General features: G+C 29.7%; 1 protein-coding gene across 2 annotated transcripts in view; it reads right to left on the bottom strand.

Annotated features, from left to right (window-relative positions):
- Nucleotides 1-17,603, bottom strand: part of LOC145296007 (exportin-2-like) — a 101,242-nt gene that overhangs the window by 70,301 nt on the left and 13,338 nt on the right. For both annotated transcript variants that reach the window (XM_080142026.1, XM_080142025.1), the window contains exons 2-3: nucleotides 8,554-8,651; nucleotides 2,064-2,206 (exon numbers count right to left, since the gene is read on the bottom strand). In XM_080142026.1, coding sequence (XP_079998152.1) covers nucleotides 2,064-2,206; nucleotides 8,554-8,638 — 228 coding nt within the window. In that variant the 5' untranslated portion in view covers nucleotides 8,639-8,651. The remainder of the gene's footprint in view (nucleotides 1-2,063; nucleotides 2,207-8,553; nucleotides 8,652-17,603) is intronic.

The following is a 17,603-nucleotide window of genomic DNA, read 5'->3' on the forward strand; positions in this document are numbered from 1 at the left end:
AACAATCCCCCAAAAAAAATTTTCCCAGGTGGACTAAAACTACACTTTATGATCTGAAAACTATTCCTTCTCATGTCTGCGATATAATAAAAAACTTAGACGCCTCCAAGGCATGTGGGTCTGATCCCATTGCTGATTAAGAAATGCTCAGCTGAGCTACACCATGTACATTCCTAACTTTACAACAAATGCCCTGTTGAATTTTGCTTCCATAATAGCTAGAAAATTGTCTGTGGTACCAGTGTACAAAGATTTTGGTGAAAGAATTGACCTAATTATCACCCTATAAGTCTCCTACTCCCTCTTCACTAAAATCATCAAGTCATTAATTAGCATTAGAGCACCACCTCACAAAAGCTTATCTTTCTGATCAACAGTATACATTTAGGCATTATAGTTCTACTGTAGATTTTTTAACATTGATCTCTGATTGCATATATCATGTCGGCTGTAGCCCTTAATATATCCAAAGCCTTTGAGAAGATCTAGCATGAATGGCTCTAATGAAAATTAAATCATACTGTATTACAGGATGAATGCTAGATATAATTAGATCATTCTTATTCAAAAGGAAAATCCAGGTTGTCTTTGATAGACGTACATCCAAACAGCATAATGTTAATGTGGGAGTACCTTAGAAGTCGGTCCTTGGACCTCTATTATTTCTGATATTCATAAACGACCTCTCTGATAACATTATGTCCAAGATGGATATATTTGCCAAATACACAATGCTCTATAATAGTCATGAGGAAAAGCAGATGTACACATATCTAAGGAAATGGCAGAATCCTTGGGAAACAACTTCCAGTCAGTAGTGGAATTTGCTTTGCTAGGATGTTATTGGGTAATGTTTTTCCGGCATTTGCTTTGCTAGGGTGTTGTGGGGTAATGTTTTACTATCATTTTCATTGACAAGTGTTGTTTTGGATTGTTAGGTTGTGTTATTTTCTCCAAATTCTATTTTGATTTTTACAGTAGTATTTTGGAGTCTAGGGTGTCATTTTACTTTTTTGGCTTAGAAATAGATTGTTGGTTTGATTTCTATTTCATATTTAGGTGTTTCTGATTTCGTAGTTAAGGGAGGTGATTTGGTTACACGTGGTAAAGTTTAGTGAGCAATGTGTTTATATTTTGCTTATCTGAGTTTCAACAATTTTATCCCTTTTGTTTCTGGCTGATCATATTACATTAGAAAACTTTATGCTCATTGTTGAATTAAGTTGTCTAGTTCTGCTTGTTTGATTTTGTAAGTACAGTGAACACGTGGTAAATTGTTTTATTTAAAGTTGACGTTGCTCATATTGCAAATATCTGCATTTTCATTTTTAACTTTATTCTGCCTTGTGACATGTTTCATGATAACTGATAAACCACTGGAGATCTTTTGCTTACTCATTTGTGTTATTGAATATATTAGTAGTCTTTTTTTTTTTTTTTTTTTTTTTTTCAATTTTGATTGGGTTATTTTCCTCCAAGTTTTCAGCAAACATATTAAGGCAAGATTGATGTCGGTAATGAGGAGTTGCATTTCAAAGTTTGATTTTTATACCTCTTGTATTTCATTGTATGATTTATTTGATCATGATTTATGTTGGATTTAAATATTTTATTAGCATTAGCTTAGAGAAGGTGTTATGGAGCAATATATTAGTTCCATGCAAAGGAACTGCTTAGTTAAGAAGGATGGGGTGTTGGACTGCTATTCCATCTTCAATACTTTCAAATTTATCTCTCAAGCAATGTTACATTATGAGGCTGTGTAACAAGATTTAATGAGAACGTGTAATGGTAACGTCACATATACCAGCAGAGACAAGTCTCAAATGGTTTAATGAAAAAAGAATCAGATGTATATAAGATACTGACTCTTGCCTCACCATGATCCATGTGTAAGAGTCATTAATTCTTAAAAAAATAAAAATCTAAAATCTCAATATTTTCCTATGATTATTTCGTTCTCTAATTCCCTAAAAAGAGCCATGCCAGGCTGCAAAGATGATGGCAGAGAATAACAGGAAGAAGATGATGAAAAAAAAAAACAAAAAAAAAAACACACATACCTGTCTCCAATTTCTTTTCACATAATTCTTGAATGTAATAGCTGCACTGAGACGAATGTTTGCATCAATAGGATTATCCAAAAGTTTCAGCAATAATAAAGGATAATTTTGGTTCCCTTCAATTGATTCCAGAAACTTTTCAGCTATGAAAAAATAAAAAATAAATAAAAATTAATATTTCAGTTATTTTTTTACATGATAGGCAGCTGCTTGTCTTTTAATCACTCTCATTTTCACCTTTTGTTATTTGTATTCTTCAGTCATCCTAACCTTTTAGCATGGTTGATAACTACCACTTTCATAATCCTATGCTGGACATTTTTTTTTTTGGCATCAGTTTAGCATAGAAGATAATCACTATGATAAAAATTCAAGATGCATATCAAATATTGTTGTATATCAAACACACTTTCAAAATATGTAAATCAGCTCCGTCTAATTTATATAATTGATGGCAGCCAGCTTGAATAGCTAATATGATTATTCAATTTTACTTTTAGCAGTTTATTTCTTGATTATGATAATAGTAGACAATTTTTTTGTAACAGTTTTAGACATAGATTTACTCACTAAATTTGTCTTATAAAATGTGTCATTAGATACTATTCATGAGCCACACATGGTGTAATATGATGGCATAATTGTCCGCCAATTCATACATACTAAATACAAATTAATCGTCGAAATAGGAAGTATGCATGTGGTGGCAATTCAGTGATGGGCAGATTTGAAAAGTTCCATTGATTTCCTGGTTTATCGATGACAACAAAAAAACGTTTCAAAGCTAAATACAAGAATAGTAACCAAAATTGTGGAGTTGGAGATTTGGGAAGGAGGCGAACTTGCAAGAATGAAGGATCAACAGACAGTCTGAATATTGGAAGACTTTCAAATAAGATACCAGATCTTTTAGAATTTTAGAAATTGGACTCAACTTTGATAAAAATGGTAACTGGTAAATAACATTTCATTAAACATGGCATGTATGCAATTCATTAAACTGATATGCAGTCTTTATTCATCATTTTTTTTAAGCTCATTCGCATCACTTCCTTCCATGTTTTAGTTAATTTTTTTCTGTGAACTGAACCCGCTATCTCAACAGTTCCACATCTACTAATCTAAGAACTCTTAACCATTTCTTTCAATGTGACCATACCATAAAAGCCTCCTGCTCTGCACATGTCTCTATGCTATTCAGATTTTACCTTCCTCAGAGTTCAAATTTAAGCCTGCTTTCAAGACTCACATTTACACAACAATAAAAACATTTTTTTAATTAAATATATACCTTAAATTTAGGTTTAATTACTTTACTAGTGAAAATAATGAGGAAGGATAGTGCAAATTCTGAATAGTTCAATGCAATGTTTTTACCATCTCTTCCTGCATAGGAAATTAGTTCAGATTCCAAAGAAAATTTTTTTTTTAATAAATCTATTAGATTATTAGATTTTCTTTTTTCTATTGAAATATATTTTCAAACAAATACAAATGAAATGCGAAAGTTGAATCTATTTCACCCATGGTAAGATTATTACAAGTTAATTTTGCTACACAATATATAGATGGAATCGGTCACAAAAACCTAAATGATCGATAATAAAAATTTTCTGTATTTTCCTGACAAATACTTTTACAAGTCAAAAATTAAAATTAAACAAATTTTTTAAAACTGTCTCTTGTACAAAACTTTTATTGGTTATATTAAAGATTTCAGGTTTGCAATGGTTACCATTGACACAACATTATCTTAACCAAATTCTAGTTTTATAACAATTAGGATGATTAATTTAATGGCCAAACAATGCTATAATTAAGTTATATTATTACAGTATTATTTGGTCATTAAATCATTAAACACACTGTTATAAAACTATAACAAATTAGGCTAAGATAATGTTGTTTAAATAGCAGCTATCTTAAACCTGAAATCTTCAATAATCAATGAAAATGTTGTACAAGAGATAAAAATTTTGAGTGTTAACAAAACACCAAATTTCGATCTAAAGAAAATATCAATGCAAATGCTACATTTTATTTAATTGTTACATGATTTAAATTACCCAATCAAATAATAGTGTGAAAGATTAATATTAGAAATAGAAAAAAAAAACATCCGCTTTGAATACTTTTTAAGCACCTTAATTGTAAACAATTGAATCAAGCAGTCTTTTTTTTTTCACTGAATGCTTCATAAAAAAATAATAAACCTTTTGAACAGTGACAATTTTAATTGCAAACACTCAAAACCACATAAGATTAAAAATGGTGGCTTCCAAGGCACATGGACAATTTTAATTATTTTATGTTTTAATTTTTTTTTCAGATTAATTTTAATTTTTTTAATTTGGTCAGACAACCGAAAAAAATTGAAATTGAGGAAAAGCTAAAACGCTTTCATCACACATTAAAAAATACTCTCATTTTTTTGCCTGATAAGCAAATAAAGTGTACAAAAAAAAATCCCTTTTTACATAAGAAATATAAACTCAAAAGAAAATTAGGCCACTTCCATTAAACTCACCATATGAAAATATAAATCATATATAAATATATGCAAGGATAATTTAATCTTTCATTGGTAAACAAAAAAAATTAATATAATGTTTCCATTTTTTTTTTACTTCGTTGGTAAATCACATGGCTGTAGACATTTTAAGATCTATGTACTAGTAGGAGAAATGGAAGGAATATCAATCTTACATTTCAGACTGTTTTTATTTTAAATTAGATTCCAAAACTTTTAAGGACCATACCTTATAATATCTATCAAGTTGAAAAATAATTAAATTTATAAAGAAATAACTTACATCAACAAAGGGACACAATTCCTTCTGGAATCAAGAGTTATTTCCATCGATTTGCAATCTTTTCTTTTTTTTTTATATAAGGGTGTTTCAGTTTCAGAAAAAATTTGATATTCTTTAATCTCAGAACTATTTGGAGTACTTAATAGCAGTAAAGTGCAACAAAGTGTGGCTTCTCCATACTATTGATAAGTTTGAGAATTGGAAACGATAAACAATGGAAAAGCACCAGAATATTTAATGAGTTGATTATGATTTGTGCCAGATTTAAAAATTCAGAAATCATAGCTGCAATGTTCATGAAATGTAAGCTGAATAATTTTGACAAATGTGGACCGATTTTACTAAATATGTACAACCAAATTATTCCCGATCATTGTATGACTGACTGCTCCTGCTGTTTGTCATACAGAAACGTGTAAAATTGCTTGAATCAGCAGAAACTGAATCGGGCATTTAGTCATGCCGGATTCTGATTGTACATAAAGGAGTTTACTAAAATTGTACGACTAATTATGTACGATTATTTGCTCCTGCTGCTGTTTTACTATTAAAGCAACTTTTACATGAACTTGCCAGTGGGTTTGTCAGCGCAAAATATCATAAAAATCTGTTGTATTATTAAAATAAACAATAAAATGAATTTACAAATTTAAATCGATAGGTTATTTTTGGCAAATATATTTTTTAGATTCATATAAAAAGTATTCACAAAAAAAAAAATTTTTTAAATATTATTTTTTCCAATTCTGTGTGCTACTTTTATTCCGTTTTTTTTTTTTTCTCTCTCATTAAAAATCTTTGTAAAAAAATAAACAAGTTTATTTTAGATTAGTCATGTCTTGGTTTTACTAATTATGCACAACTAAAAATTAAACACAATTTTATGTATGTTTAATTAAATTGTTAAAACCTGAGACAATTATTTGCCACACTGTATTAGAAAATTGTCTCAGTTGTTAAAGGTTTTAGTCAAAGTAACTTTGACACGGGTGATTTACTCAGTTAAGAAAAAAAAACTTTGTATTATTAAAATAAACAATAAAACGAATTTACTCAATTTTCAGTAAAGGTTATTTTTGGCAAATATCTTTTTAGTTTCATATCTTAAGATATTTGCAAAAAATAAACTATATTTTTAAATATTCTCTCTTAAGTCAGAAAATAAACAAAATAGAAATTCAACTATTAGGTTGGTGCAAAAATAATGTTTTTTGGCGTTCAACTTCAAATTAAAAAAAAAACAACAACATTATTTTTGCACCAACCTAACATTTATGTGTTGTGAGATATTTCAAATTTTGTTATAAATTTTCATTTCAAAGTTTTAGAATATAGTTTGTGTTAAAAAAATAAAAGTTAAAGAAAAAAGTCACTCCAGTTTAAACTTTTTTACTCCAGTTTAATTAAAAAAACAAAAAAAAAACCTAGCAATAGTTGATAATATAAATTAAAAAAATGTTTGAGAAAACTTTAAAAAAGATTTCCTTTGCCTTTTTTTGGTCAATGTGCACTCCTTGTCCAACCTGCAAAGAGTGTTTATTTCTTCTTAACATGAGGAAGTTAAAGATGGTAATTTCAAAAGGCATTTTCTTATTTTTAACCTCTTCATGACTTTCGGAATAAACACCCTTTGCAGGTTGGACAAACAGTGCACATTGACCCTTTTTTATTTTTTTGAGAAATGAATCAGAGTGTTATCAAAAAATGGAATTAAAGAAAAACAAAAAAAAAAAACTGAAAATAATTTTTAAAAAATAATAGTTATTTACTTGCCTCCCCACGAGAGCAGACACTAATGTTTTAAATGTGGAAAAAACTAGTTCCCCCAAAGAGGCACATAGGCTTGGAAACATTGCTTCAGTCTTCAGGGATTTATTCTACTTTTTAAAAAGATTTCTAATGTTACATTGCTATTGTGTTAGAAAATTTAAGTTTAAAAAAGGTCACTTGTAAAATTTAATTTGAAAAAATAAAAAAAACTCTCGGCTGAAAGTTGTGACTGACTAAAAATTTGTTTTGTTTTGATTTCAATAATAAAGAAATAAACTTGTTTATTTATTTTACAAAAGATGAAAAAATTTTTTAAAAAGTGGCACACAGGGTTGATAAAAAAAAAAAAAAAAAAAAGTCCCAGTCCTTAAGAATTTGCCAAAAATAATTGTAATTGTGACTAAAGTGTTATTGTTTATTTTAATAACATTTTTTGTACTGACAGACTCCGTAGATCGCTCATGTAAGAGGGAATATTTAATAAAAATCGGGAATTTTCTTTAGTAAATATCTTTTTAGGTATGGACTTGAAAAGATATTTGCCAAAAATAACTTCTCAAAACTTCTGAGTAAATTTTTTTATTGTTTATTACAAAATTGTTTTATGATATTTTACGTTGACGAACCCAGTCGATTGCCTGCATCAAAATTGCTTTAATCAGCAGCAGTGGCAATTTAAGCGTACAATGATCGTACATCATTTTAAGTCATACATATTTAGTAAAACCCAATGTGGACAGTGTCTAGTAGAAAGGATCATAGCAGGTTTTCGAACTATTCACACAACAAAATTCAACGAAAACTATAGCAAGATTTACCCAAGGCAACATGGACCTTGGCTAGAGATATGGGGATAAGAGTTTCAGCTCTGAAAAAGGCGCTGAACAAGGATTTTTGCTATTCTTCATACAAGAGTAGGAAAGAACTAACTACTCATTGCCAAGGGCCAAACTAAGAAACTGCTTAACAGCATTTGGCACTCAGTCAAACTGAGAAAAACCTCTGCCAGAATCAGTTAAATAACACAAACAGGTGCCTAGACTAAGTCCACACAAAGTCTTCATATGTCATTAAGATTCAATTTCTTTAAATTTTGATGGCCTTTAGATGTGAAGGCCACATTATACCACCCCACATTTTCAAAACTTGTTTAAGCAAGTGTTACTTATATAAAAATGTGGTGCTTAGAAACAGATAGAAATCACATTCCAAATAAAATCTCTTTGATAGACTTAACGTATTTTCACTAAAAATTAGGAAAAAAATATTGAGAAATTTAATTAAAAATAAAAATCAATTTTGCGGTATTGTGCAATTGTCCATTCTAAAAGAAATGCTAACATTTGCCAAAATGGCAGACTGAATTATCTCCCTTGTTTTCAGATAACTTCCAAATTACTTAAAATTGATTTTTACTTTTAATTCAACTTTTACGATATTTTTCCTAATGCGCAAGTATATCAAATAATTTTTAATGTGATTTTTATCTGTGTCCTTATTTGTATAAGCATCAAAATATCCAATAAATGATATCTTTATTAATTATCCATCTAAAAAACATTTTTTTTTTAAATTTAAATTATACTTTCATTTAATGACATTTTCATCTTTTTTATGATATTTAAAAACAAATAGAAAATTGCATAGAAAAGCAATTCTGAATACGAGGAAAGATCAAAGGAAGAGCAAAAATAAGATTTAAAGTTTTTTTTTTAATTTTATTTTGCTATCGGAAGTAAACAGTCAATAGTGAGAATAAATTTAAAGCTTTTTTTTTTCCCCTTTTTTAACATTATTTAGATTGAGTTTTTTCTCAAACTTTCTGATACAGGAACTTTATCAGGGAATTTATCAATCGTACAACCAAATTGAATGCAATTAGTTACAACATCCAAACAGAGACTAACCTTCTCGTCTTTTTGCAACATTTGGATTCAACGTTTCCTGCAAATAGTTTGCCAACGTGATCATGTTTCCTTCAGTGATTTCCATCGTGAGGGATGATCTGATACAGAAAAAAAAAGAAAGAAATATTTTTATGAAATTATCGTCAATTCTCATTGCATCAGTATCCCACATTCTTTAAATTAAAACTAGCAGGGCTATACAAAATTCAAAGGCATAAGAGAAAATGAAACGGTAAATTGAACAACAGGACTGTCTTGCAAGTCTGAAAATTCACTAACAAAAATAATTAAAAATGAATGACACTACCTGCTATCAGAAATTATCAAGTAAAATTCACACAGACATAAGTAATTAGCTGCTTAAGGATCAAACACCATTTTTATTATATATTAAAACTTTCCAAGAACGCAGCTGGAAAAAAAAAATCTAATAAAATTCACTATGTCTGTCAGTATTGTAAACTATGAAATAAGATTTTTTTTTGTAAAAATTAGCATATTTTCTACTGGATCATTTTTCATAATTTTTTAAATTTATATCAAGTTTCACATGACGTACAAAATAGCATTTTTATTTGAAAAACATTCCTTTTAAATATCACAAAATGAAACAATGTGCGTTATGTATGCATATGAAAAAAAGAGAAAGAAAACGTTCAAAGGTAACTTCTGAAACCGTGGAAGTGTTCCAGATGATGTGAATTCCAACATCTTTATCGCACATGTGAAACGCTAAAATAAAAATTTGACTGTGCCATGATCAAAATTTTACAGGCAGTTTACGTAAAACGCAGTAAAGTGCTGAATGAAAGTTCTGTGATTTTTTTTTTTTGTTGCAAAAACGCTGAACAATTTTTTTCTGTTATTATGATGATAATTTGATGAAAAAATGGAAACATCCTCTTTGTTAACAATGAATAATTATTAGACAACTTTGTTGACAATGAACACAATGGATAATTATTAGACAAGTTTTACAAAACTAAGAAAAAAAGAACTCATTGTAAGGTACATTTCATGAATATTTATTTTTTAAATAAGAAAATCGACAGCAAATTTTTTTATGATTATTTTTTGGCTCAAATTAAGACGTTTTCTTAAATGACGTTGACTTCTGTAATTTTATTTGCTTGCGTTTTACGTAAACTGCTGATAATAGCATGGTCCTTATTCTGCTATAAGTACCAGATTTAATTAAAAAAATCCCCAAAATTATCTTTATCTAATTTTTTTGTGTGTGTTTAACGGCATGTCCACTATTGTTGGGTTATTTTATGCCGAATCGTGGTTTAGTGTTATATCTTTTTTATTTATAAACAAAAATATGTGAATAAATATATTTATAGTTGAAATATAGTTTGCATTAAAATTTAATTAAATTTGTAAACGTTTTAGTACAAGAATAAAAAACGTAAATGCATAAAATGTATTAGAATGCGAGTAGATTTGCAATAAAAAAATTTAATATGAATCTGCGTTATGTGTGTAAATTTGTAATGATAAATATTTGCTACTTAGGTGTAGTTGCGTTTGTGTAAATTTGTGTGAAAGTGTTATATTTGTGTAAAAATATTTCAAATAAATTTGCATTACGTGTGTTAAATTTGTATTAGTAAATATTTACTACTAAGGTGTAGTTGCGTTTGTGTTAATTTGTATAAGAAACTAAAATTTTATTCAATTATACTTATGTATATTAAAAGTGCAAAGGATTAGTTTATAAATGCTAATCCGTATCGATTTGTATTAATTGTCTTGCTTATTCGCATGTATATGAAAATCTATATTTTTGTATATATACCAATTTCTTTAAGGTAATCGATTATGTGTTCGACTTTTATGTTTTCAAAAAGTTCTTTTATATTGCTGTCTTTGTAATATTTTCGTCTTATAGGCAGAAAATCAATGCATTCAGTAAGAAAATGTTTTGTTGTCAGCGGAACCTGACATGCAATACACATTGGCTGGTCTTCTCCTTTATGATTGGATTAGGTATGTGTGACCTATACGCAATCTCGTTAATACAACCTCTTCCTTTCTATTTTTCCTGGAATGTTGTTCCCAGTTATCAATTGTTGGTTTAATGGCATATAGTTTATTATTAGTGTAACCATTCCAATAAATTTGCCATTGTTTTTTAATGCATTCATTTATATATTTTTTTAATCTGTATAGGGGACTTTAAAGTTTTCATCTTGATTTTCGTTTAGAGAAGCCTTTGCTGCTGTGTCTACCAATTCGTTTTCTCTGATACCGATGTGGCTAGGTATCCTATCTTTATCTAAATTAGATTTATTAAGCTGATTTGATTAACACTTAAGCTAAAATAAAATTGGAGAAATGAAGAGGGATTTAGCAGAGAAGCCAACAAATGACGTTTTCTTATTTGTGCACACCTCAGAAATTTGTACGTTTTTCTTGTTCAGTTTAACTTTCAAAACAAATTCTGTGTTTACTTTTTCCGTTTTTTTTTTTTTTTTTTTAGGTGGGGGGGGGGAACTAAATACAAAATTTGTTTGGAATGTTAAACTGCAGAAGAAAAATGCACAAATTTCTTAGGTGTGCACAGAAGAAAGAAAAACATTCATGGAACATGAAAACCGCGAATTTCAAAACGAGGCTTACTTCCTAACAAGAACTTGTCGCCATCTTGATTCAAATTCACTTGTAAAAACAAAAATTTGGAGATCAAATAAAAAACATTAAAAACTACTTAAAAAAACACAAAAATATGGGTGCTTCTTGAAACAGAGTCATCAAATTGATTTTTTTTAAATATGTGGTTTTAAGCAAAAACAACAGTACTTACTCATCATGTCAAAAATATTAATACATTAAAAAATTATGAAAATTCAGTGAGTAGAAAATTATTTATAATTAAAAGTAATTATTGGGGGAAAATCGCATTTTCCCTATATGTGAACATCTTGAAGATTGTGAACACAGGGGACATATTTATCTCCCTTTTCGCCACATTTTGTTTTGGACTATAGCGATAGACTTTTTTTTTTTTTTTTTTTTTTAAACTAAAAACACAATAGTAATTATTCTACTCAATGGATTTTCATAATCTCCTATATATAATATTTTGATTGCAGAAATTCCCCTATGGACCAAATTACAATAGGTTTGCAATAACAGATGCCACATACAAATTTATTTTGTCTAAACTTTCACCCACCATCTTATATAACTTTTGAATACCGTTACGGACACACTTATTTGTTATAATAAAATCCCATCTTACTTCCTATGAGCAACATCATCATGACTGCTAAGATCTATAGATGAAGTAGTTCGTATTTTCCCCTTTACCTGAAAAGTACTCCCGCTCTCCAAGTAAGAACCAGGTAAATATATAACCATTATAACTATATTGATCTTACACCCTTATTAACTGGATTAAACACTCGGACACCCACAACTACCATTGCACTTCACTATTCGAAAATAATGATTTTTTTCCCCAATACCATTCCGCTTATTCTCATTGACTGCAAACATGAAATTCTATTATTCCCGATAGTACACTAACATACAAAATACGAACACCGCAGCCCTTAATCAATATGGCCGATCAATCGCCACGCATTGTTTTAAATCATTTATACTTTACTATCGTCGCTTTTCCTTGTTTTTTTTTTTCTTACACTGATTTTTAGATTTACTTACAAGTTACACATGCCATTACGCATTATTAGGATTAACATTATTTACAAATTGTTACATTAAAAAAAACATTGCAGCTTTCTTTATTTCATATCCGGTTTTCACGTCCTAAATTGTCTGATGCTAAAATGAACTGATCTCTTTTTATACCATTTATACTTCACTATTCTTTATTTTACAGACTGATGTTTACAAAAATTAATTATAACATTTAGTTAAGTTACACATGCCATTACACATTATTTGGATTAACATTATTTACACATTTATGTTTTACTAAATTGAACACATACTTTGTTACCATCACCGAGAAAAATATTGCGACAATATTTTTCTCGGTGATGGTCACAAAGTATGTGTTCAGTTCAGTAGAACGTTGTAATTGAAAACGGATTCCCAACGATAAAAGCCATGAAAGAAATTTTTTTTTGACAATTTTACTTTTTTCTTACCCAAAAATTCAGTTTGTTATCGATGAGATTAACGTGAAAAAAAAAAAAAAAAAAAATGTAAATTGTGGGATTTACAGGGGGGGGGGGGGGGTATTGTCAACCAAATCTATATATATAAAAGCAAAAATGTATGTGTGTATGTATGTACGCTTTTCCTCGATGTCCACAAAAGGCTTCTTTCAGAGAAGCGCTTGCTCGGTTCACAACTTCTTAAAACTTTTTATATCATCTATAAATTGTAATATCTCAGAGTTATCCACGGAGCTCGCCTGTCTATTTAATTTTATTGACTTTCAAACGTTAATTATTCGACATTTTCCGCATCGGCACGCGTTACATTCGGTTTTTGGTATAAAAAAAAGCGAAACTCGACTCTAATCACAGGCCGAAAGCCAGTTGTCTCAAGAGAGCTAAGTAACTTTTGTTCAATGTCGACTTCGTCATATCAGACTGTAGCTTTCATTTCGCTCCTCCTAATAAACAGGGAGCGGGTTTTTAAAAACAAACAAACCGATTTATTCACCTCCCGCACAAAATGCTTACTGCTGAATACCTATCGCCGTCACGTCAATCAAAAACGCGCACCTGTTTTTTTTAACACTTTACTATTTTCAAATTGCGCGTCGTGAAGGCTTCGTTTTTTTTTCACGGGCACCTGGGTTTTTTTTCACATTTTCGGGTTTTTTTCACATACCCTGAAAAACACCCGGGCAACGCCGGGTACCCCTCGCTAGTCTCTTAATAAAAGAGAGTTGAAGTAGCCCCCTACATCAAACTGGCACCGAGCCTCGATTTGGCGATTGGAGTGATAAACTAAAAAAACAATTTTTATTTTTCACTTTCGAAATCATAAAAACTATTTCTTTTTATATAAAACACATTTTCACACTCTAAGCCTAAATTATGTCCAGATAAATTATCATTTTCATTCCATTTGTATTTGACTACATTTACACCATTTTTTTTTTTACTTCCTTTGTCAAATAATTTACGGCGCTAAAGTACAAATTTCCCCTTTATTACATTGCCTATGGATATACTTATTTGTTATATATTGGCTTTATAAAAATTTGTTTTACTATTGTTGTCTTGTTTAGTTCTCTTTTCAGGACTCCTTTTCCACACTGCTCAGATATTAACTTTTTTTTTTTTTTTTTAAAGGTATTTTTTTACCTTACCACCAACTACACCATTTCTTTTAAACTGATGACTTCTATAGGTTTTAGATTATGCTAAATAATCTATTTTAACTTTGGAGGAGATACATAGTTTTTGAGATATAATGACATGCATTATGCACTGTAAATCGCCGTTCTGCGCACGCGTGATAAAAAGTGTACTTCTCTCTGCACGATATTGCCACCACCTCCCCAATTTTTGGGTAAGGTTTATAGTCTTTGCAGATGGGTATGCTGACAACATATATCAAGGTTGAACTTGGGATAAATACTTGGACAGTCCACACCCTCATATTCTGAAAGCCGTTCTTACCATGGGGAGGTTGGTCATGTCTATTCCATACAACGTTCTTAACATGAGGTTAGAGGTGTATTCCAAAACCCGTTCTTAATACTAGGATGTTGGGGTTCGGCCACCAACAACTACCATAGTTTAATTTTTTATGAGGAGGGGGCATGCTTCAACCAGGCAATGCCGGTTAATGGGTCCTGCTAGTTTTTTATATACAAGATGTTCCATAGGTCGTGAACACATTTGGACTTTAAAAATCTCCAAAACTATTAAGATTATAAAAAGCATGCCGATATATATATAATCATTAGCATTAAGTTGAACTTAGTAAATTCAGCTTTAAAATCATGTCATTTTCATTTAACATATATAGTTCAGTAGATATAAAGTCTTGACATTGGTCCAGAACCTTGTATTACTATTTTTGGCAACAAGTCAATATTGTTAATTTTGATTAAAACCACATATTTAAAAAATCGATCTGTTGACTATCTTAACAAGCACCAAAAGATGAGCCAGATAGGTATAAAAGTAATTTTTATTGGCCATGGTAACACTTATTTATTGTATATTTATTGTTTTCATATAGTCGTTTGTTGGCTTCTCTGCTACCCCCCACCCCTCCAAAAAAAAAGAATGTCTGAATGTTTATAAATAGAGGGCGGGTTTTGTGCCAACCAAAACAATAATTAAACTGAAAGAAAGAAATTTCTCTCCTTTCAAAACTTGGTAACAACATAATGGCAAGTCTCCCACGCACAATTTGGTCGCAACTTCGAGAAAATAATACTTTTTCTCTAACAGAAAGAGAAAAGAAATTTATAACTTTTTCGACCAATCAAAGCAAGGAATCTCAAACTTGAAAAAAAAAATGTTGAAACTTGTGCATTTTAACATCCAACAAAATTAACTGCTTGGATTTTAAAAGAGTTCTGTTCCCATAGGAAGAGAGTTAAAGTAGAAAATCTGAAAATTTTGAATGAGTAAATATGATTGCATAATTGCAGTTTTTACAAGATGGCATCATATTTAAACTGGAAATTCCTTGTATAGAGCCAAGTTTTTTTTTTTTTTTTTTTTTGGTAGCTCATGACAAAAACATTAAAATCTACCCCCCCCCCATATTATTACATAATATTAAATTGATTTTAACTTCAAAACGTTTATCATACCATAATCTTTTTAGTATAATATATATATATATAGGTACTTGTACAGTTTAATGAAGACATAAAAAAACTGAAAATATTAGAAAAAAGAAAAAGTTATATTGTACGCACTCGTTATGGAACAAAAAAAATCACTTAATTTGATCAAGTAGTTTCTTTTGTATAAAAAAAAATTGTATCGTCGCCATCTTGCCTATTTCCGAGGATGAGGAAGGGGTGCCTTTAAACAAAAAAGTGATGAACAAAGGACAAAATGAAAAAGGGATTTAAAAAGGACGGAGAAACTCTGTAAAATAAGTGAAAACAACTAAAATATTTATGTAGGTACTTTTTTCTACTCATGTTTCAAAATAATCTCGTCAAATTTTGACAAACTTTAAGCGATGATTGAAGTTATCTCCCCTGGAGCCCCCCTCCTCATCCGCAAAAAACAAGATGTCCACGAAACGATCAATTTCATTAAAGTTTGATTTTCCTCTGTAAAAAAAAAAACTTGATCGAATTAAGTGATTTTTTGTATGAAAACTTTATTCCATGACGAGTACGTACAATATAATTTTTTTCAATATTTTCATTTTTTAATGTCTTGATTAAACTGTACAAGTATCATAATATTTTATGTTCAGGATGGCGGTATCATCATTTACTGATCTTTCAACGTCTTAGCTCCCTATTTTAATTTCGGCGACTCACACACATGCTTTACTTCGTGGTTTGATGGATAAATGAGCAAAAACTGTCATAAGCCTTTTTCTCCCAGAACCTGGAAAGTTTGTTATAAAAAAAATGAAACAAAAAAACGATTGTTGAGAGTGTGAAAAAAAAATGTCTTTTTAATGCACAAACGAACGAAATGATAAAAGAAAAAAAGAAAAGACAAAAAGAAAAAGGAAAAAAGGAAAAAAAGAAAAAAGAAAAGAAAAAAGAAAAGAAAAAAGAAAAGAAAAGAAAAAGAGGAAAAAGAAAAAGAGGAAAAAGAAAACAAGGAATAAGAAAACAAGGAATAAGAAAACAAGGAATAAGAAAACAAGGAATAAGAAAACAAGGAATAAGAAAACAAGAAAAAAGAAAACAAGAAAAAAGAAAACCTGTCAATCAAAAATAGGGGAAAAAAAAAACAGTAAAAATAAATCTAACTGGAAATGTTTCCCTTTTTTAAATTTCATTTCACAACAGACACAGGGATTCCACGTGTTTGTAAGAAGAAAAAGGGGGGGGTAGCATATTTGTCACTTAACATGAAAACAAGCAAGATTTTTAAATTGTTGATTCAGGTTCACTAACTCGCCTGTCAATCCTTCCAGATGGCAAATTGAATTTATATAATTCGAACACTAGTTTCTCATGTGTTGACTTTAGATTAACATTTTTACTAATGCCACGTGCGTAGTGTTGAACCTATTTAGACAGTCCACACAGATTCAAAGGTTACATCGGCCGAGACGTTAATGTAAGATTAATATTATGTAATGAAACCAAAATATCACAGCTTTTTGGTTTTTTTTTTTTTGGCGTAATGGAAGAATGGGTGACTCTATATCCGGCCATGCCAGTATCAGGTGAAAACCTCGGTTATCAAATCAGATTTTCGTTTTTATTGTAAAGCAAATAGACATGGTAGAATAACTCGGAAATGGGGGATCATTTTACATTAAATTTTAATTTGATAAAAATTTTCCATCATGAAATTCTAAAATACTTTATTTGAGCAACGGGTGTTATCCGATAATTTATTTGTTTATTTTATGTGCATGTGTGAACATTTTATTTACATGGCTTCTAGCGAAATGAAGCTAAAAACATGGGGAAGCAGAATAATTTACATTAGTAAGCAATTTTCAACTGACACCGGTTTTGATCGCTCATTCTTCCGTTACGCCCCTTTTATTTTTTTAATTATAAATAGGGCATATGCTTTTCATTGTTTTGACTCTTGAGTATATATTCAACACAGTTAATCAACCGAGAACCATATCACTCTATATAAAGGCATATAAGATATCAACGGATACACACTTGAAAATCAAAACAATGAAAAGAATATGCTATTGTCATAGTCCTAATTATAAATCAGTAAAATTGTTTCTCAGAAAAGAACATATGCATAAACAATAGCATTTGACTAAAAAAATAATGATTAAAAAAAGTTTTTTTAAAAATGTCATGATACCATTTATTGGGTGGATTTCTAACAGTATTTTGGGGTAAATTTTTACATTAGGTCCACCTCCACAATTTTCTTTAAAATGACGACTTTTGAAGGTTGTGAAAAAAAAAGTAGATTTTTTTC

This window comes from Euprymna scolopes, chromosome 16 (genome assembly GCF_053919585.1).
Source record: "Euprymna scolopes isolate OS-2025 chromosome 16, ASM5391958v1, whole genome shotgun sequence".
NCBI lineage: Eukaryota > Metazoa > Mollusca > Cephalopoda > Sepiida > Sepiolidae > Euprymna > Euprymna scolopes.